Source organism: Phyllosticta citribraziliensis (genome assembly GCF_038025025.1).
Source record: "Phyllosticta citribraziliensis strain CPC 17464 chromosome Unknown J3D65scaffold_10, whole genome shotgun sequence".
Taxonomy (NCBI): Eukaryota; Fungi; Ascomycota; class Dothideomycetes; order Botryosphaeriales; family Phyllostictaceae; genus Phyllosticta; species Phyllosticta citribraziliensis.
Window position 1 is genome coordinate 1,687,714 of NW_027117347.1, and position 20,267 is coordinate 1,707,980.

General features: G+C 54.8%; 6 protein-coding genes across 6 annotated transcripts; 3 read left to right on the top strand and 3 right to left on the bottom strand.

The window, feature by feature from the left end:
- Window positions 1-3,287: 3,287 nt before the first annotated feature.
- On the top strand, window positions 3,288-4,730 carry J3D65DRAFT_647554 (phosphotransferase family protein; the record flags this gene model as incomplete). Its single annotated transcript, XM_066802340.1, has 5 exons — window positions 3,288-3,341; window positions 3,372-3,453; window positions 3,478-3,525; window positions 3,547-3,563; window positions 3,588-4,730. The coding sequence occupies 5 exons, from the start codon at window positions 3,288-3,290 to the stop codon at window positions 4,728-4,730; spliced, it is 1,344 nt and encodes a 447-aa protein (XP_066652708.1).
- A 1,218-nt stretch (window positions 4,731-5,948) lies between these two features.
- Window positions 5,949-6,886, top strand: J3D65DRAFT_635103 (uncharacterized protein). The gene has a single exon (XM_066801282.1). The coding sequence runs from the start codon at window positions 6,110-6,112 to the stop codon at window positions 6,680-6,682; it is 573 nt and encodes a 190-aa protein (XP_066652709.1). The 5' UTR covers window positions 5,949-6,109; the 3' UTR covers window positions 6,683-6,886.
- Window positions 6,887-7,187: 301 nt separating this feature from the next.
- On the bottom strand, window positions 7,188-8,423 carry J3D65DRAFT_670520 (uncharacterized protein; the record flags this gene model as incomplete). Its single annotated transcript, XM_066803293.1, has 1 exon — window positions 7,188-8,423. The coding sequence occupies one exon, from the start codon at window positions 8,421-8,423 to the stop codon at window positions 7,188-7,190; it is 1,236 nt and encodes a 411-aa protein (XP_066652710.1).
- Window positions 8,424-8,891: 468 nt separating this feature from the next.
- Window positions 8,892-13,176, bottom strand: J3D65DRAFT_670521 (Hydantoinase B/oxoprolinase-domain-containing protein; the record flags this gene model as incomplete). Its single annotated transcript, XM_066803294.1, has 5 exons — window positions 8,892-9,473; window positions 9,520-9,645; window positions 9,695-9,876; window positions 9,925-13,072; window positions 13,120-13,176. The coding sequence occupies 5 exons, from the start codon at window positions 13,174-13,176 to the stop codon at window positions 8,892-8,894; spliced, it is 4,095 nt and encodes a 1,364-aa protein (XP_066652711.1).
- Window positions 13,177-15,163: 1,987 nt separating this feature from the next.
- J3D65DRAFT_635110 (uncharacterized protein) lies at window positions 15,164-17,098 on the top strand. Its single transcript, XM_066801283.1, has 2 exons — window positions 15,164-16,627; window positions 16,679-17,098. Exons 1-2 carry the CDS (start codon window positions 15,235-15,237, stop codon window positions 16,744-16,746), a joined length of 1,461 nt encoding a protein of 486 aa, XP_066652712.1. The 5' UTR covers window positions 15,164-15,234; the 3' UTR covers window positions 16,747-17,098.
- Window positions 17,099-18,092: 994 nt separating this feature from the next.
- J3D65DRAFT_78622 (aquaporin-like protein) lies at window positions 18,093-19,837 on the bottom strand. Its single transcript, XM_066804186.1, has 5 exons — window positions 19,460-19,837; window positions 18,982-19,409; window positions 18,449-18,925; window positions 18,242-18,274; window positions 18,093-18,138 (listed from the first exon to the last, which is right to left on the bottom strand). Exons 1-3 carry the CDS (start codon window positions 19,638-19,640, stop codon window positions 18,482-18,484), a joined length of 1,053 nt encoding a protein of 350 aa, XP_066652713.1. The 5' UTR covers window positions 19,641-19,837; the 3' UTR covers window positions 18,093-18,138; window positions 18,242-18,274; window positions 18,449-18,481.
- Window positions 19,838-20,267: the final 430 nt, after the last annotated feature.

Genomic DNA, 20,267 nt, shown 5'->3' on the forward strand with positions numbered 1-20,267 from the left:
CAGCCACAGCACCTCCGACACTTCAACACCAGACTCGGCATCATCGGCATCATCGGCATCATCGGCATCATCGGCATCATCGGCAAGTCTCGAGCCCGCATCCAACCCGCCCGCGGACTTATTCCGCAGCCCAGCCTAGCCGAGCCAACGGCAAGGCCACCATCCGCTTCACACCGCCAGTCCAGCCAGTCCACTCTATCATGGCCTGATTGGCTGCTGTTCAACTTCGAACGTAGTAATGCGGTCGTCACTGATGGAACAAAAGACCATGCAGCTGTGCAGCTGGAGCAGTCAGAAAAAGCAGCGCTTCGATGATGACCTGCAACGATCTCTGCTTTTGGACTGTTCGCCCGGTTGCCTCCAGGCCTGATTGGCGTCTTTACAATTTCAAACGTCTTGCAAAACAACAATCTCTGCTTGTGGAATGCTGTGGTACGTGTACCCAATTGGTTGATTGGGCTGGCAAGAGGGAGGCTGCAGTGCGCTGATTTGCTGGCCTGCAACTTTGGACGTCTGTCAAAACGTACTGCAGGTCAGCGTCGCGGGTTTTTCGCGGGCATGGAGGACAGATCAGCTTCATGGTTTGGGTCCGGGCCGACAAGCAAGCTTGCTGATTGGTCTTCTTGCAACTTTGAACGTAGGACACATTGTTGTGCGTTTGCTCGATGTTCTCCTTTTTTCAGATGTCACGGTCCGGAGAGTGGTCTGCTAGTTATTTCCGGGATCGACGGTTTCAATTTTGCAGTCTGCGTGCCCCTGCGGTCGACGGCTGCGGACTCTGATTTGTCCACTTGCAACTTCGAACGTCTATCAACTGTTTGCGTCTGTGCTGCGCTGCGTAAACGGTGGACGATCCCATCATCATGTCGCGGTTCCGACGATGCCCTCCTGCTGGCTACCGGTGCGTCCGAGATCGGCGATGCGGGTTGCGTGCCTTGGCTGTGTCCGTTGAACTGCAGTGGGATTGTTGGAACACCTCAACACTTGAGCTTTCACGACCATCCAGCATTGGAAAGAGCTTACGGCAGAACGACATCAGATTTCACACCTGCCCAGTTGCTTCTTTCGAAGCGCTGTTGGCCGCAGAATAGCATTGCCAGAACTTCCGGGCCCCGATGCAACGCGGCGTGCCGCGCCAACGCCTAACAACATCCGGCCCGCAATCACAGGCAGACGTTCCTTGCGTCACTTCTAGCTCAATGATTGGTCCAACCACCCGTCTCTTACTCAATCATATCCACCAAGGGCGCTTGGAGCGTAGCGTGCGGCGCACATTATGCTCATGGCTGGCGGTCCACCACAGCACCATCCAATCATCTCACAAGGATTCCGCCTCGGCTGCAACTTAGCAAGGCGCAAACCCGGCCTCTTCCCTTCCGGCGGCCCTTCATCCCTGGTCTTCTGCCCTCGCTGCGTCAGCACCCAACTCCTCGCTTAGCCGCAAACTCCAGCCCTTCGCAGGTATAAATAAGAGCCTTCCCACGCATCCAAACCAGTTTCTTTTGGTATACTTACCTTGTTGGGAACACCAGGATCATGAAGCTGGTCGTTCTAGGGGGTTGCCCTGCATTGCACAGCGCGGAGGCGGCCCTCTATGAATCTCCTTCGGGGGCTTCACCGGCGCAATTTTTGATGGCTTGCTGCCTAAAGCCGCTTGTTCCTTTTTCGCTGGCTGTTTTCGCCTTGTGCGGGACGTCGAAGATGAAGAGGACTGGTCGACACGATGGACGTTGGGGTCGTTGAGTCGAAGTGTTGCCGGTTTCAGGGGGGTGGAAAAGGCGTGCTGTGCGGTCTGTGCCAGGCACTTTGTGTGCCGACGCTGTTGCCGACACTTTCCCGGGCTTTGGCGTCCCTGCCGGTCGCCACCGCTGGCTCCATGACCACACGACCGGCGACTCTATTTCAACAGCACCGGCCACTTTTGCTCGCCATGTGTTGTTTATCAGCCTAGGCTTCGACGCGCTCCGTCCAAACCCCCGTTTGAGACGCGTACGGTCTTCACGGACTGTGCATCGCAACGCGAGTGGTTGGAGAGGACGGCGGCTCCAAATTACGCAACCAGTCGTGGCCTTCGGCCTTGATGCCGCGACAGGCGCGGTTCATCCTTTCGCAAGGCACGCGACAATGTGCAGTCGACCGTAGAAGAGTTGTTGTAGAAGCCAGGTTGCCAACCGATGGTCCTCGGTCACCAACAACGCCCTCGCTGAGCGGTGTCGACAACTCACACCCCGCGCCGCGGTGTCAGGTAAAGGCTTGCGAGTATGCGCGCACTCGCAACCAGTGCTTGAAAACAAGGCTGTTTTTGGTTCTCATTCCTCAGTTCCATGTTTCTTCATTATCGTCATCGCGTTTTCCTCTCTTTCGGCACCTTTTCATGATCCTTGGATGTCCACTCCCTTTCTGCTTCATCTCTACGGTCTCCTGTCCTCGTCATTTTCGTCACCATGCCATTCCACGTTTCGGTCAAGCTTCTTTACCATGTTCGACACGCCTCAATTAGGAAATTCAGCCGCGTAGTCCAACGTCGAACGTCTGAAGTTTTTTCGTTCAGTCAAAAGTCGAATGAAGGCTTTGCGCTTCGAAAATCGGCAAATGTTGTGCGGAGAACCATTGCGCTTCTTGCACGCGCATTCGGACACTTCTTTTGGAAGCTTGTGAGGGCTCTTCCAACAAGCACTCCTATACCTTTACATTCGCACATCTGCTTAGGCGGTCGAGTGACCAGACATAAACGCTTTCGGGGCTTTGTCTAAACGAGCACGCCTCTGTAACCCGCCCGAAACAAGCGTTGATGTGCCGCTCCATTTGCGCGAGTAGCCGACTTATGGACTTACTAACAATTGTTGCCATTCTCGGTGACACTTCTTCACGCTTCGCAATTAGATCTCCGTATCAGGATGCAAGTTCCTCTCGTGCACGCAAGAGTATACACAAATAGGGTTCATCAGCCGCACTGCATGCATTGCGCGTAGATCGTCATCCTTTCACAACGTACCCAGTGCGCACAGCATAAGCCTCGCCCTCGCTATCGATGCAGTGAGAAGCTATGTGAGTAAGCATGTGCGAATAGCCCACGTGAGCGAGAACTACGACGATGCGCTTTGTCCTGCTGCAATGTCTCAAGCGCTATGAATGAGGTGGAGGAACTCCTAAGCGCCGGAGGCTCTCGCTTCTAACCCCAATCGGAGCTGCAACAAGCGCAGTCGCCCTCCTGCCACATTGTTCCGACAACCCGCTCGCCTCCCTTCAATGCATTCAGGGACTGGAACGACAATTTGAAGAGCACGATGGAAAAGACGTTACCATACGATGATGTGGCTTGGGAGCACAGCGACAAAGTGGTCAGCGATTGGACCAACGAACTGTGAAAGCGTGAGAATCTTCAAGCAATCGCCACTCTCGTTGCGAGTCACCACGGTGGGAAGCCTGTCGAGGTCAAGCCGCCCATGAGCGGTGCGTTCAATGTCATGATTGCAGTTGAGTTCGCCGATGGCAGCCGCGCTGTCATGAGACTTCCTAAGCCAGGTGTTCTGCCATTCCGGGAAGAAAAAGTACGCAATGAAGTGGCAACAATCAAGTATCTCCAGGCGCATACCACTCTACCTATTCCGTTAGTCTTGCATGTGGGCACGAAGGAGGAATCTCCCGCAGGCCTTGGTCCGTTCTTCATCATGGAATACGCCGAAGCCACCAAGGCTGCCAGTCGTGATCTCAAATGGTCGCTTCTACCAGAAGACCAAAGCCCGCAACTTGATCCAAATATCGACCAGGGGATCCTGGAAACAATTTACAGTCAAATGGCAAAGATTCTCCTCCAGATGTGGATACCATCAAGCGACAGGATCGGATCGATTTACGAAGTGGACGAGGACACTTTCGAAGTGACCAGAAGGCCATACACCTTCAACATGGGGGAACTGGCAGTTCTTGGAACCTTTTCGCGGGCAAAACTGCCACCAAAAGACCAAATATTTGACTCATCGGCGTCGTACTTTCAGGCTCTTGCCGATCTCCACCTCCAGCATCTCTCCCACCAGCGCAACGACGCAGTCAAAGACGCGGACGACTGCAGAAAGAAGTTTGTCGCTCGCCGGATTTTCAGACGACTTGCACAGGAAAACCGTCTTACATCGCCTTCCACTGCAGCTGGACCGTTCAAGATCTGGTGCGACGACTTGAGGCCTGCGAACGTCCTCCTTCACTCAAACTCCGAGGTAGCTGCCGTCATCGACTGGGAATTCACCTATTTCGCCCCATCCGAGTTCGCTGAGTCGCCGCCCTGGTGGCTTCTACTCGAGCTTCCAGAGTACTGGCCAAACGGAATCGATGACTGGACCAAGTGGTATGAGCTCCGGCTTCCAACCTTTCTTAAAATGCTCCGTCAACATGAGGACGCCATGATAGGGGAAGAAAGCCTCGGTGAAGACCAGAGGCTCTCGGATCGCATGCAGCAGAGATGGGATTCGGGGGACTTCTGGGTCGCGTATGCGGTGCGCAAGAGCTTCGCTTTCGACATGGTCTTTTGGAAGAAGATCTTCCCGCGGTTCTTTGGCCTGGAGCCTGGACAAGATGCATGGCAGAAGGCCTTGACTTTGCTGGGTGCGGACGAGAGGGATGAGATGGAGAGACTGACCAGTAGGAAGATGGAAGAGTTGGAATCTCGGACTTTGGTATGGGAAGACGATGAAATTCTCTTGCCCGCTGCCGAGACAGAGCGAGGAGGGACGTGAGCAGTTGGGTTGCACGGCAACGAAAACTAATCTGGCTGCGCGGATCATCGAGCATAACACCCGTTTCGCCATCTCGAAATACAAAGGCGAGTGACCCTTCAACCACGCTTCGGTGCACTGTTGCGCAATAATCGTTGCGCAATACTGGAATCTACGCTTCAGACCTTTAACAAACGTGGCTGCATACAAAGCCCAAGATCGAAATATGAAAGCAATGAATGCTCCGAGAACTGGACTGCCTGGACAAAAGGTGTGATGACGCTAGATCTTCTGCAGAAAGCCGAACGCCTTGGCCTCAGCAAACGCCCTCTCTGTCTGCCAATGCAAACTACTGCTGCCTTGTTTGGACTCACATGAACTTGTGGCGTCCATAGCGCTCTCATCACCGAGGTGCGTCAGTGAAACTAGGCCATGTTGCGGAAAGAACAACACCACTGCGTCGTATTCGTTTCTCCCGTACTCGTTTTCGTGCTGACATCGCAACGCGCGATCCTTCTGACAGCTCTTTCTGCGCGACACATACACGGTAGATTCCTGGTAGTCTAGAGGGCCAGTATTCAAGCTGACAGATCGAATAGACCCGTATGAAGGGATTAGTGATGGAAAGGCAAGGTGAGTGGTCAGTACATCTGCATGAAGACTTCCATCTATAGAGTTCAAGATCTTTCACGAAAACTCTATTTAAGGCCATCCGATATGGTGCGGCTCTCCAGAGTAAATTGCAAAGCTTCTCTCTCCAGTAACCCTTCCATGGCCATGGCTTGATTCAAACAAGCTTACTTCACCCCGGCGGGCCGACGCGAGGCGTGCTGTTCTGCAAGCTGCAGCCTAGCCCTGATCGTCCACTGCAAGTACACTATATTTTTCGCCCCGTACCTCAAATTGAGTGGCTCAGCTCATCAGCTAGCAACCGCCGCCCATGGTGTTGTCGTCATCTAGTGTTCCCTTAGAGGCCTCCTCTCGGATTCTCGTATCCCGCACACAATCTGTGTGTTACCTGGCCCCAGTACACCGCTCACTTGCCTCCTATCACGGCCCGACGTTGGTCGCTAGCCTCCCGTAGTGCTTTGGACTAGCCACAGGGCATTGGGGGTTTGTTCGGACAGCGCACTCGCTTCCTCGCTTATGGTCCGCACAGTCACGCTCTTTCTCGGATAGGGCCTTCCCATGGTCTTTTGAGTACCTGATAGGGAAGCAGCATTCATTTGGCTGGCACGGCTACCAGCATCTGATCGTCGGTCGATATAGCTGCCTAGGAGAGACGATGATGTATAAAATGCGCACTTCTTGCCAACGTCCACCGCACCCCGCACACCGCACTACATCACCAGAAACAAAACAAAACATTTTGAAACCCACACCCTCAAACTGTCGCCATAATGAAGTGCCAATCCATCTTCGACGCCGCCACGCTCTTCGCCCACTCCTACAACGCCTCGATGGAAGTCTACCGCTCGGGCGCGCCCGTCTCCGTCTTCGCCAACACTCTCGCCCAATACTACAAAGCCGACAGCTTTAACGGCTACTTCATCGGGCACTCATCGCCAGGCATCAACACATCGTCGATCGCCGCCGGCACGGAAAAATCCGTCAACTTCCTCAACAAGCAGGGCGTCGGCCACGACCTCGTCATGACGCACCTGCGCGTCGAGCCGGTCAGCGAGGGCTCCGCCGCCGTCTGGATCGTCTGGAAGATCTGCCCGCGCGACGGCCAGGAATCCTGGGAGTGGGAGACGCTGTATGGCTATCGCCGCGACGTCAATATGACGGAGCAGGTGGCGTCGAAGCGCTCCGAGAGCCAGCTGCACCTTTCGGACTGCGAGGAGCAGGATGTTGAGACGATTGAGAGTGCTGAAGGCCGCCCGGATGGCTGGTGGGAGTACACGATTACGGATAATGAGATTTATTCGTTTGCGCAGCGGGTGCCGAATTATTTGTCGTCGTACTCATAGATGGGAATGGAAGGGGGGCAAGAGGCTAGGTAATGTTTGTTTGATGTTTGGTTTCACTATTCCTGCATGGCTGGAACTCGGATGTCCTTTTGCCCTCACTTTCCGTCAGTTGTCCATTTTTGAGGACTGTTTTTTTTTTTTTTTGTTCTTTGAAATTGTATAGCACAAATATGTATATAATTGACAGGAAACAATATATCGCACTGACAAAGAAGATATGTTACATGATGAGCACTAGTGTTTGTTCTTTTACCAACTCGCGTGTAGACGTTGCCAAGTGGTACGGTCCTGTTGGACAAAGAAGCCTCCGCAACCGCATCCATCCACTTGTACTCTTAAAAGGGTTCTTCAGCACGGAAGAGGCAGATCAGATTTGCGTGCCAACTTCTTTAATGTCCCACAGGAGTTCCGCAGACGACTCGACCGGAGCTCTCTGGTCGGCGCAGCCAGGGGCCAACCAAATTGTTTTCGGGTTTTGGATGGAGAAACAGACGAAGAGAGCCCATTAGCGGCGGTGGTGAGCTCGGAAATTCTGGTCTTGAGTCTGGTACTTGAGCTGTCGTTGGCGAGGGTCGCCCATGGTCCAAGGACGTTGAAGGGGCTGCTCGTGTCGATACCGCTCTCCATGCTCATCGTCTGGAAACCATTCTGTCGCAGCTTGCCGCATATGGAAAGCAGCCTGTCGAAGACCATCGGTGGCGATGTAATGTTGCAAGCGGGCGCCCGAGTCTATCACGCCGTCCCACCAATGGAAATACATGTTGTGTAGGTCCTGTATCCAGAGTCCCTCCAGGTCCCCTGTCTGCTCTCCGTCGGCCGCCAACTCGAGAATGTGGTCGAGTGAATCAATACTGATGTGCGAATTCTTGATGGTAAGCTTGGTTTTGTAAGACATGAGATTCGCCCACGGTATATGCTCGCTAAGAATGCAGTTGTCGATCACCAGCGTTGTCGGGAAGTTCATATAAATCTCCAAGCCGAGATAGAACCAATCATTCACCATCCCTTCGGTGAGTCCGTCGAAGTTGACACAGGAGAGGTGGACCGCCTCGGCGTCAAAACAGAAGTGATCCATGACATTGTTGCAAGCCACGATCAAGAAATCTTGCCTCTGTTCAGTGATGGGCGCTAACCTGGAACGACCCGAGGGACCGCTACCGATGAGTCTTATCTTTTTCGTATCGTGCTTGGATCCTTCCCAGTAGATTGTGAAATCGAATTGGCGGCCTGCGATGTGGATTTTAAGTCTGAGACCTTGCAATGCCGCGGCAAACACCCTCAAAGGCCGATCTTCGCGCTGCGCCAATAGAGGAAGCCACCCTGGCACTACAATTTCTTCTTTTCTCTGGGTCACTTTCCATATGACTGTTTTGAGATTTGTCAGTCTACGAAAGATTGCTGACAGGCCGTCTTTCACAAGCTGGTCCACTCTGGATCTGGGATTGGTGACGGAGGCAACATCCAGGCTCCTACGAACTTCTTCTTCGTCGATGAGCAAAGTCGTAATGCGATCCTCGTATCTGCCACCATTCTCCACCACGAACTCTTGGAGACCTTGGACTGAAGTATTTCCAATCGCTCTGAAAGGCGAGATCCGAAGACTGAGCTCATATTCCAGATTACCATCTGCTGTGTGATTGACCAGGCGCATGGATCTCAAATCCTCAACAGGAAGGAATCTTGCGATTAGCTGGTACATCTCGACCGGTAGGTCGTTTTCCAGTCTGTTCCTGCCGTCCATGGCTGCTTATTGAGGTGCTGTATCCTGTGCGGTTGTGTCCTAGGCAGATTGTAATGTCGTGTTCTGAGGGAAGCAATGTCGAAGTAGCTTTGGTCGCGAAAAGCACAGCAGACGCAGCGATTATAAACTTTGACTGGGACCCCAAAGGCACAAAAAACGAAAGAAGGAAATCCTGCTTTGGGACACAATACTGGACGCTTGCAGATGCCGCAGAGCGCAAGACAAAAAACTGTTCTTTTATTCCAAGCAGATGATGTTGAGCTTTGGGCATTCGAATCACCACGATGAAAGTGCTTTGTTGTCCGGAAACGGCGGCTCTTTCTTTTCGGAGAGGACAGAGTCGCCAACCTGGCTGCGAAAATCGAATCGATTGCACCTCTACCGATCTCAAGTCTTTGTCCTGTTGCTCCTTTGACGCCAATTCTCCGGATAATCACTCAGACCTGTAAGCCGACGCCCGGAAATCCTCTATGCAGACGTCTCAGCAGTCTCCAATCTTGTTGCGACACTTCCCTTGCGCCACGCCTCCTTGGGATCTCTTCCCTTGACCGCGACGCTCTTTTCACCGAGCCGACCCCATGCGCCACCACCTGGCGTCTTGATAATGATGCGGTCTCCAGGCTGCATGCTTGCTGTGTTTTTTGCGCCCAAGTTGATCTGTCTGAACTGGCTTTCATCCACTGCCGCACTCGTCGCAGCTTCTGGCTTTTCGTCGCTGCTTGCTATTCTCCTGACCCAGATATTCTGCCCACACGCTGCATCTTCACCGCCTTCGAGGCCGTAAGGATGGTATACGCGGCGCTCCGAGAGAATCGACACCTGTACGGGGATGCGGAATTCAATGTCGCGGGTCACACCGTCTCCACCAGAATGTTGACCACGGCCACCAGAGCCTTCGCGCAAGCTGAACTCGCGCAGGATGACTGGGTAGCGACGCTCGAAGACCTCGGCGTCCGTGATGCGGGTGTTAGTCATGTGGGTGTGCACACCAGACGTTCCATCCCACGTTGGGCCAGCGCCCGAACCACCGGCAATCGTCTCGTAGTAGCCCTAATTTTGTTAGTTTTGTATATGCAGCGCAGAGTAATCGACTTACAAAGCCCTTCTGCTCTTTCTGTCCAGCCTGGTTTCCACCGTAGCCGAAAGTGAGGTTGTTGCAGTCACCCTGGGATGCTGCACATGCACGGAAAGCCTTGAGAACGACGTCGGTGACACGTTGAGACTAGAGGATGTGAGCAAGTAAGAAATCGATACTTTTGTTCGAGACTTACAGTAAGGACGTTGCCGCCAACCACAGCGGCTTTGTCGGATGGCGAGAGGAAACACTTCTCTGGAATCTTGACATGCACGGGTTTGAGACAACCCTGGTTCAAGGGAATGTCTTCCTTGATCAAACAGCGCAAACAGTAGATGATGGCAGAATAAGTGATTGCGGCGGGTGCATTGATGTTGCCTGACGTCGTTAGAATGAGTGGAGTGGAAAAGAGCGAAAGTGACATACCGTAAACCTCGGGCCCCGTGCCTTCAAAGTCAAAGACTGCTTCTCCCTTTTCTGCGTCAATCTGAACCTTGAGCTGTATTGGGCTACCGTCATCCATGTAGTCGACGGCACTGAGATCTTGGCCCTCAAATCTCTTGCTGACTTCTTTGAGGAGCTTCCTCACACTCAGCTCCGCATTGTCCTGAATCTTGTGCATGTAGAATTGGACAACCTCCTCGCCGTATTCCTCGATCAATGTCGAGATGAGGTTGATGCCCTTTTGGTTCGCGGCAACTTGCGCTTTGAGGTCATTGAGGTTGTCGGCAAGACATCTCGTTCCACTGCAACCAGGATATTGTGCAGGCTCTTTGTGAAGAAGTTCCGTGATTCGCTCCTCATTGAAGTGGCCTTCTGAGACCAGCTTTTCAGTCTTGATCGCGGCACCTTCTTGGTAAAGTTCGCGACTGTGAGGTGGCATTGAGCCGGGGAGGATGCCACCAATGTCGGCATGGTGGGCGCGCGAGGCCACATAGAAAACGATTTTGTCGCCGCTGAATGCTGGCGTAATGACCGTGATGTCAGGAAGATGCGTACCACCAAACATAGGGTGGTTTGAAACAAGCACATCACCCCTCTTCAGCTTGCCCTTCCAAATGCCGGCCTGCTTGCGAACGCAAGTGGACATGGATCCCAGGTGAACGGGAAGATGGGGTGCATTAGCGACAAGGCCGCCGTCCGCATCAAAGAGAGCACAAGAGTAGTCAAGGCGCTCCTTGACATTGGTGCTTACACTCGTCTTTTGCAGCGCCCGACCCATCTGTTCTGCAATGGCCATGAAACGGTGGGCAAAGATGCTGAGCATGATTGGGTCGACCTCATCCGTGGTAAGTTTCTTCTCGGTCTGCTCCGATTCTCCGACATTGATGATGACGTGAGTCTTGAGGACAAGCGCAGAGGCGTCGGGAGTAACGACAATCGTCTGGGTGCCGTCGGCAATGATTGCTGGACCCCTCAGGCGGTCCCCAACCTCCAAGTCCTCAAGTCTATAGATTGGCGTGTTTTGTCGGCCACCGTCAAAGTAGACCGACTTCGAGCTGTGCTGCTTTGCGCCGTCCTTGAGGTCTTTTGCCGTGATTTCCTTGAGCTGTTCGTCCACAGTCTTCTCGAGGCCTTGGAACGTCATGCCAATGCCTCTGACGCGCACGTCGTCGATGATGATGTCTCGGTCCGGGAGCGTAAAGCCAAATTCTTGGTCGTGTTGCTTGACGAAAGCTTTGCCGTAGGCCCAATCGTCCCCGCCATACTCAGTCTTCGCTTCCTCGTTGGTGGGTTTGACAACCATGATTGCCGATTCGGTTCCACGGTAGCGCATGTTCAAGTACTCTTCAAAGTGAATCTGGTCCCCAGAGAAGCCCTGGTCATTCAAGGTAGTGCTAGACTTGCGCTTCAGGTCCTCCATCTTCTGTTGAAGGTAGTTGCGGGTCTCCTGGTCCTTGTCAGACCACACCTTGCTTTCAGGCTCTTGTCTCTCGTCAACGACATCTGCGAGGGCCATGCCGTAAGCCGACAAGACAGACGAGTATCTGTGAATGAGGATTTGAGAGATTCCGAGAGCCTGCGCAATGGCGACGGCATGTTGGCCTCCAGCACCTCCGAAAGTCGCCAGTCGGTGCTTGGATGTGTCGTGACCTCTCGCCTCCGTCAATGAACGAATGGGCCTAGTCATGGTCTCGTTTGCAATCTTGATGAAACCGTACGCCACCTCGTCCATTGACATCTCCTTGTCCTTGTTGTCGCCCGCGACCTCTTGATTGATGCGCTCCGTCAACTCCTTGAAAAGCTGCTCACTGGCCTCGGAGTCGAGCGGCTCGTCCTCATTCTTGCCAAAGATTTTGGGAAAGAATTCGGGCAAAAGTCTACCCAGAAACAGATTGGCATCGGTGATGGTCAGAGGACCACCCTTGCGATAGCAAGCAGGGCCAGGGTGAGCGCTGGCGGATTCGGGGCCGACCACGAACAAGCCATTGCGGAAAAAGAGTCGAGAGCCACCGCCTGCGGCAACCGTGTTGATGTCGAGCTGTGGCGATTGAATCGTGACTCCGGCGGTGGTGGTCTCGAAAACGTGATCGTAGCGGCCAGCGCCATATCGGCTGACGTCAGTGCTTGTACCTCCCATGTCGAAGCCGATGACTGGGGTCTTGGTCTTGGGGTCGTACGAGGTCAGCGCGTAGCCAACAACACCACCAGCGGGACCAGAGAGAATTGCGCGCAGGCCGGAGAAGATGTCGACATCGACCAGACCACCGTCGCTCTGCATAAACTCGCATCTTGCACCCTTGTCGCCGCTTTCCCGCTTTACACTTTCCGAGCCAAGGCCGCCTGCGAAACCCTTGGAGAAGCCGTCGATGTACTTTCTGATGGCCGGAGTAAGATATGCATCAGCGCACGTGGAAGTTGCACGTGGGACCAGCTTGATCATCGGCATCAACTCGTGGCTCAAGCTGACATGCTCGAAACCGATGTCCTTGGCTATTCTGCCAACGAGCGCCTCGTGGTGGGGGAATGTGTAACCGTGCATCAGACACACAGCGATGCTGCGCAGCCCGCTGTCATACACCTCCTGGAGCTGTTTTCGGATGATGTCTCCCTTTGGCCTGGACAATATTCTTACGGCTTCTCCAGAGAGACCTCGCACAAGCTCCGCGTCGGCACCGGAATCTTCGAATGGTTGTGCTTTTGTCTCGTTTCTCTCGGGGTCCTCGGCATAGTCTTCCAAAGTGACGCGCTCGTCAATCTCGACGACCTTCTTGTACAGCACGTCGGGCTTGCGGATTGCCAAATCAAAGATGTTTGGTCTTGACTGGTTTCCAATATCCAAGCAGTCGCGGAAGCCTTTGGTGACCACCATCGCAACATCTTCTCCCTTCCTCTCCAATAGTGCATTTGTTGCCACAGTTGTGCCCATCCGTATGCTCTCAATCTTGGACGTGTCCAATGGCTCGCCTCGGGGTATTTCTTTGCCGGTAAATTTTGATAATAATCTTCGGATGCCTTCGAGAGGTGCATCGTCGTAGTTTTCGGGGTCGACTGAGAGAAGCTTGATGACAACGTCGTCTTCCATCCTGCCGGTACCAGGATTTCCAACGCAGTCTGTGAAGGTGCCACCACGCTGTCATAGTCAGCTTGCAAGCTCCATGTAGGTTTGGCCGGACTTACGTCAATGGCTATGCGGATGCCGCGTCCAATCGTCTTGGCGGAAGTCATTTCGCCCATGTTTGCTGAGGTATGTGAGGGTGGAGAAGGTGGAAGTATGGCAAGAGAGTGTGAGAGGGGTATATTGTTTGTTTCGGCAGAGCGTGAGACAGTGCCCAACGTTTGTATTCCTATACACAATATATACAATGGTGACCTGTTTATCGCTGATCGGGATCGGAAGCCGATGGCTAAGAAAGGAAGATTGACAGGCCGTCCGTTGAGGCCCGCCTGGAGGATTTCGTGGGGTAATGGCAACAGAAAGCGAGGAGAGAGATCGGGTTCGCGAGGAGAGCTGGAGCAGCACCAGGAAGAGGCGTAGCCGCGACCAGAGTGGGATTGTTGTCTTGTCGATGGTGTTGGCTCATGGCGACATTCTGCCACCGCCCTGCCCTCGATCGGCAAACGTTCCGATGGTCCGTGCTCTCCCGCGTCTTAGCGGAGGTCGGCTTGCCGGTGCCGTCCGCGTCTCCGTCCCCCAACACCAAACCCTCGCCTTTGCCCCTGCTATCACCATATCGCCATCGCGCGAGCCATCAAGTGCCAGTGTGTCATTTCGAAGTCTGGTTGCTCGGCAGCGTCTGGTGTCTTCCTCTACCGCTTCCCAGAATCGCCTCGCCGCAGCACGGATTGCCGTCGACTTTCAATGCCACAGGCCAAACTCGCGACCGAGAAGTCCTTCTCTACAGCTCAATGCGCTATTGCCCGAGTCGCCCTAACGAAGCGGATCCTCCATCGTCAGCGACATGGACCAGGAGAAGTGATCCTAGCTCGGATTCAAATTCAATGAAGATCAACTTCGAGTATAGTTGAACTACCCAGGTGGCTGCATTTCCCTCAGTACCAGACCTTGTCGAGCAGCAATCTCATGCACTGTAGCACTCAACTCAAGGACGGTATTTGTCGCTAGAATAATTTGAGGTCATCAAAGTCACCGGGCCTGTTGCAGCTCACAGCACTTCCCACACAATTCTCTTATCGCTGGACGTCCGCGAGTCTCAACACCTCATGATCATTGGCAGCAGTAGCCGTTGCGCCTCAGGTCCATCCATCACATCCACAGGGATCTCCCCACCTCGTAGGCCTTCAGCTCTTCCCGAGAGCTCCTGACTCAGTCACGAAGCGGGGCTACGAAGAGCTTGGCCATGTCTTGGGAACCGTCTTCACATGTACCTTGCGTAGCGCTCCAGAACGTCCAAAACATGACGGACCGATGCGTTGCTCGATATTGGCCAAAGCTGGACATATAGCTCAAGGTAGATCTGCTCCCGTACCGATAGCTTATTTCAACTCACAGAGTCTGTCCAAAGCTTTGTTTCTCTTAACTAACGCAGGTTCTCCGGGCTTTACTCGCATTTGTCCTCGCTTCTATTTAAATTGCTGGATATATCGTTGCATTGCAAGAGCTGGGTGGGCCACGTGCAGAGTATGGCATATCTCAGTCCGAGGATTGCAATGTTGCGACTCGGTTCCTGTGCCGGCAAGCTCAACACGTGAAGCGCCAGTCACAGTCCGCCGAGGCTCTAACGGCGTGCATGCCTTTTCGTTTCAAATTCCTTTCCTTGGACGGTTTAGCTCTTTCTGGGATCAAAACTTGTGCCTGACGGTTAGGCATAAGCTTCCCCGCACTTTCCTTCTTTGGATGGTGTTTTCTCGGCATCTGACTTGCCAACCCCTTTACGGCATAGCTACGCAGCGTGCTGGTTGTCCCCACATCAGTCAAATCACTAGATCGTCAATGTTGACGGCGCATATGTCACCCCCCGCTCCTGTACCTTGTTGGTGCCTTACCTCCTTCCAGGCTAGCCTGATGAGGATACGCAGTTGCTTCGATCGCCTTCATGGCGCCTCTCTAAAGGCATGTGGATACACATCAGAGGGGACATTGCGGGGAATTCGTGTCTGGATGCCCTTGCTCGGTGGCATGTGTCTCCACCGAGGCAGGTTTTGGCAAGACATTTATGGCAATATATGACATTCCTCTATGCGGTCATTCTACAAGCTTTGGACGCCCGTTGAGACCATCTTCTACCAGTGGACCAACTCGTTGTGTCCTTCGTTTCAATCTCTCCGGTCACCATGAAGGCCCTCACCATCCTTGGCGGCTTTTTTGCTGCCATTTCTTCTGTCTACGCTCAGCAAGGATGCGTCAGTTCGGCTCTCTCTCTCATCCCTCAGTGTGGACAGTCTTGCCTCTTGTCGGCGCAGAAAGCCGCCGGCTGCAACGTTGCTTCGACCGACTTTCGTTGCGGCTGTGAAAAGTCGGCAGAGGTTGAGAAGAATCCTACCATCACTCAGTGTGTCCTTCAGGCCTGCAACCAGGATGTAAACCAAGCCCTCAAGGTCTCGTCCGGAGCGAAGGAGCTGTGCAAATGCGTCGCAACAGCTGCACCGGAAGCTCAGCCTGGTCCCACGACCCCGGTTCCGCCTCCTGCCCCTGGCCCGCCTGCGGAAACCCCACCCCCTGCCGAATCACCCACCACCCCTCCGGCTGCTCCCCCGGCTCCCGAAACTCCTCCGCCGTCTACACCCCCTGGTAAGACAGCTCCTACCCCGATCGTTCCGCCCGTCGCTCCACCAGCTCCGCCGCCGCCGAACGCTTGTCCCTCGATCGCCGAAGTCACCGAAACGGCCTCTCCTGTCGAGGCAGGGCCAGCTCAGACCCCGCCGCCTCAGGAGAGTCCTCCGCCCGCTAGCCCTCCACCCGCCGGCCCTCCGCCCCCCGGGACATGTCCGAACGAAGTCACTGTCACCAGCCCGTGCCCGACCGAAGTTACTGTTACCAGCCCATGTCCAACAGAAGTCACTGTGACATTGGGCTCTGCTCCAGGCGGCGCTCCGCCTCCAAGTCCTCAATCTTGTCCCTCCGAAGTCACTGTCACTTCCCCGTGTCCCACGGAAGTGACCGTCACCCTCTCAGGGCCAGCTGGAGCTGGCGGAGCTGGCGGAACCGGTGCTGCACCCCCCAATTCATGCCCCTCTGAAATTACCGTCACTTCCCCCTGTCCTTCTGAAGCTACAGTCACTTCCCCATGTCCCACTGAAGTCACCGTCACTCTTTCGCAAACACAAGCTGGAGCGGGCGGTGCGCCCGTCGGCGCGACGCCCGGCTCAGTAGGTCAAGGTCCACTTGTTTATGACAACGGCGCCTTTGCTAACTCGTCTGTCTCTGCAGCTGCCCCCAACCAATCTACTCTCCTCACGGTCCCCACCCCCGGCACGGCCCCGCCTGGACAAGGTGCTGGTGGCGTTGGCGTTGGGGCCCCTCCTGGGACTTGTCCTCCTCCACAGTCGATCATGTTGACCACGACGGTCACCGTGACGGCGGGCGCTGAGGAGTCGGGCGCCGCGGCCGCTGCGCCACCGCCTGCGCCGCAGGCAGCAAAGGGAGACGCTGAGGTGCGCGTCAGCTACGGCGGCAAATCGCGTGGCCGTCAGCAAGTCAATTGCGACGACGAGAATGGCATCAAATGTGAGTACCGCCCGTCTACTTTCCTTCAACGCGTCAATCTAACAATGGCAGACTTTTTGTGCGGCTTCAAGCAGAAATTCCACGGGCCAGGCCGCCATGACCATCGTCGCATGTCCTAGTAACCAGCGTCAGATCAAGAGGAGGAACGGTGGTTCTCGCACCACATCACGTCATATGAGTGTGCAGAGACCACTATTTTGGCCGCTGGTAGCAGCAGCTCTGTTTATACGCCCTGCACAGAACCCGCACAAAAATGTACAGCAAACTCGGTGTTGATAATTTGTACATACGCGACACACTACTGTCTATACTCTCAACGATCAAAAGACGCTCGACGACGTTGATGATTTGACGTTTTCTCTTGAATCTGCTCCTCCACATGTACCATGAAGCCAAACCCGTTTGTATTGCGAAGATCAAGGCAGATAGGACTGGGCCACTCACAAGCCGTGAGCCAGCGCAGTGAGCAAGACTTACCCGTCCGTCAATCACTTGCGTAGCATCGCCGTGAAATACTCGGCCCCGAGGTTCCTCGCCTCCGTCCCGCGCGTGCTCTCCTCCCGTCCCTCGCAATCCTGTGACGTCGCCCGCGCAGCCAGACAGCGTCTCCGCACCCGCAGCGGGCGGCAGGCAGGGAACCGGGATGGCCAGGCCAGGCCAGTGCAGCCCGCCAACGGCGACTCAGGCGGCGCGCAACCCAAGACGGCACCTGGGACGCGGGGCGGCTGGCCTTTGGATGACTGATCGCGCCGGTGACGACTGCTGCTGATGCGCTGGTGGGCGGACGGGCGTCTGTCGTGTCGCTGCTGGAAGCAGAGCTGTGCAGCATGGATGGATGGATGGATGGCCGGACGGATGTCCTCCAATCATTTACTAGCCAGCGAAACCTACATGCTGTATCCCCCTATCAACCAGCCAAACAAACCCCGCCGTCTTCTCTTCCCTTCTCGCCTTCGTAGCCTGGCGCCCTCGCAACAAAACCTATCACACCAGCTTCGAATCCGCCGGCATTGTTGAAAACAAGCGACAGCGACAGTGGCAGCAGGGAAAACGTCGATGATGAGTAAACGGACCGACAGACGTGGACGCGACTAACGACCCACCCGAAGCGGTAAGCGCGACGGGGTTGCGAGTTGGCGAGTTGCCTGTTTGGGTTAGCGTGGGGAAGAGAGGTGTAAGCTTCTTTGCCGTGGGGCTTAGCGACGATACAGAGGAGCCTCGGTGTGGCTGGATGGACGAAGCAAGTCTGCGCGTGGGGGGAGTGGCGTGGTAGATAGCCTGGCTCGTCGCGCTGCGTGGACACTGCTGCCGTGCCGTCGTCGTCGTCGTCGTCGTCGTCCGGACTGAGAACATCGCCGTCAGCTCGAGTCGGTTTAGGAGAACACGCCCCTGAAGCTCGCCCCCAATGACCGCCCTGGCTTTCGCTGTTGGACGAGACGCATTCCTGTGCGCCGCTGGGGATGGCGGCCCGGCGTCCCCGTTGAAAGCGAGATCGGCGCTTTTGATGAGAGCTAGTGGTACATTGGACGCGAGCTATTGGAAGATAGGCTTCTGAGGTCAGATAGTTGCGCAATCTGGAGCCAACTCGATATTAGACGCACTTGATTGCCTAACCTGAGTGACGCCCAAGGAAATGTGAGCATACGACTGACTGAACAAGTTAGTGGAATAGAAGATATCAAGGTACCACGAAGCAAAGCTCATGAATCGTCATTCGTATGCCAAAGTGTATGCTGTATAGAATGCGAGAACACGCGAATAGTCTATCCAAGAGCCGTTTTGGTCTAAAAAGGAAACAGGAAGAAGTTCTGCTGAGCTGACCGGGTAATGATCAAGACAAACCGCGCAACACACTCAGACAATGTCTTTGAAATCATTCGTGCTGTCGCTTGAAGCAGTCTTGACATGTAGACGCCCACCGTCAGGCAAGACAATAATGCCCGTCCGACTCAAATGTCTTGACAGACCCTCATCGCCGTGTTCGTGCACTGCGCGCCCCGTCCCCAACCGGGCAAGGCTGTCTCGCATCACCAGCTCGTAGTAGCACGTGGCGAACAGCGTCGCCGGAATGCTGACCAGAATCGCGATCCAGGCGTAATTTTTGTACGTGAAGGCTTCGGGGCCGTAGAAGATGAGGGCGACGAGCCGCAGCCCGAGGTCGCGGGCCATGTTGGCCGAGATGGAGACGCCGGCGAAGCCCCAGATCATCGAGCCGTATGCAAGGCCGATGACCCAGGGCGCGGCGGCGGGCGTGATGAAGGGGTTGGCGGGATCGAGACACGCCCAGATTACCATTGCCTGGTCGTGTTCAGCTGTCACCGTTTATGCAAGGGGTAGTATCTGGTGCGACTTACCAGGTAGGTGTCCACAAAAAATTCAATCATGAACAGATAGCCCAGATTGTTCTGGTCGACGCCAGGAAATGTGCACAGGATGCTCGCGGGTCCGCCGTTGTATACTTGCGATCCGGTCTGGGCCAGCGACGCGGCGTTGAAGACGGCAATCTGTTCGTGATATTGGCCCATGAGAAGTAGACCAGCCATGAAAGCACCGAAGATTTGCGCACAAATGTACAACGGTACTTTGCGCCATGGGAAATCTTGCCAGACTGCAAACGCAATGGTGATGGCTGGACTGAAGTGGCCCCCTGAGGTTGATGCGCTGGTGATGATGGCAAATGCAACGCCCACTGCGTACGCCCAGCCGATTTGAAAGATGGAACTGAACGCTGGCTCAGTGCCGTTCAAGAAAAACGTCGCGGTGGCCGCAATTCCGGGATACACTGCGACACGGATTAGGGAAATGGGCCTTGTGTAACCAGCGCACACGCACCGTAGAAGAACACCCCGGTCGCCTCTGCTGCCAATTCTCGCAACAATCTCGGCCGACGGTGCTCAAAGTCGAGCCTGCGTTGCGAAACAGGCCTCCTCTCAATGACATGGCGCGCATAGTGTTTGCGGACGGCGTCTGTGGCTCCGACCTCGAGGGTCTGCAAGCGATGAATGTCGCCCATCTTCGGAGAATTGGAAAAGAAGGTTGTGGGAAGGAAATCAAAAGCGGAGACTAGCACAGCTTTATCCTGCACGCTACAGCAAATCTCACTTGCGAAGGCGTGGTTCAGTAACACGTCCGAGGCCTTTTCCAACCAATCCTCCTTGTTCCTGAACCCAAGACCAGGGCCTCGCGTGTCGCGCGAGGTCAGCTGCAGTGCGACACCACGTTCGCCGCCCAGCCCTTTGTTCCCAGGTTGTTTGTGTCTCGTGAGAATGACATGCCGTGAGAACCGCCGTCTTGTCCGGAGGAGATGGAGGTGGTCGACCGTCAACGTGGCGGTTTCGACATGCGATAGCCCTGGCGAGCCCGGACCAGCCACTCGAATCGAGCGCTGGCTTCGCTAGGCTTGAGTGCTTAGCATAGGCGATGCATGCAATAATTGGTCCGCAGGTGCGGCTCGTAAGCGGCTTTGGTGCTTGGCTGGCCAAGAGAGAATGTCCTATCGCTACCCCACTTGGCGCCACCACGGACCTCTGTGCTTCCGGTCACGGCTGTGAGGGATAGAAGTCGGTTTCGAGGATACGAGAGGTCATAAATGGCGTTTGTGGTGGCGTGTCGGAGGAAACTGTTAAAAAACGGACGATCG

Excerpts from the sequence above, each read along its gene's own strand:
- J3D65DRAFT_635110 (XM_066801283.1), top strand. The coding sequence starts at position 15,235 with ATGAAGGCCCTCACCATCCTTGGCGGCTTTTTTGCTGCCATTTCTTCT. Across the intron at positions 16,628-16,678 it reads CGACGAGAATGGCATCAAAT|ACTTTTTGTGCGGCTTCAAG; the intron begins GTGAGTACCGCC and ends TAACAATGGCAG.
- J3D65DRAFT_78622 (XM_066804186.1), bottom strand. The coding sequence starts at position 19,640 with ATGGGCGACATTCATCGCTTGCAGACCCTCGAGGTCGGAGCCACAGAC. Across the intron at positions 19,410-19,459 it reads GACCGGGGTGTTCTTCTACG|TGTATCCCGGAATTGCGGCC; the intron begins GTGCGTGTGCGC and ends TCCGTGTCGCAG. Across the intron at positions 18,926-18,981 it reads TTTTTGTGGACACCTACCTG|GCAATGGTAATCTGGGCGTG; the intron begins GTAAGTCGCACC and ends GAACACGACCAG.
- J3D65DRAFT_635103 (XM_066801282.1), top strand. The coding sequence starts at position 6,110 with ATGAAGTGCCAATCCATCTTCGACGCCGCCACGCTCTTCGCCCACTCC.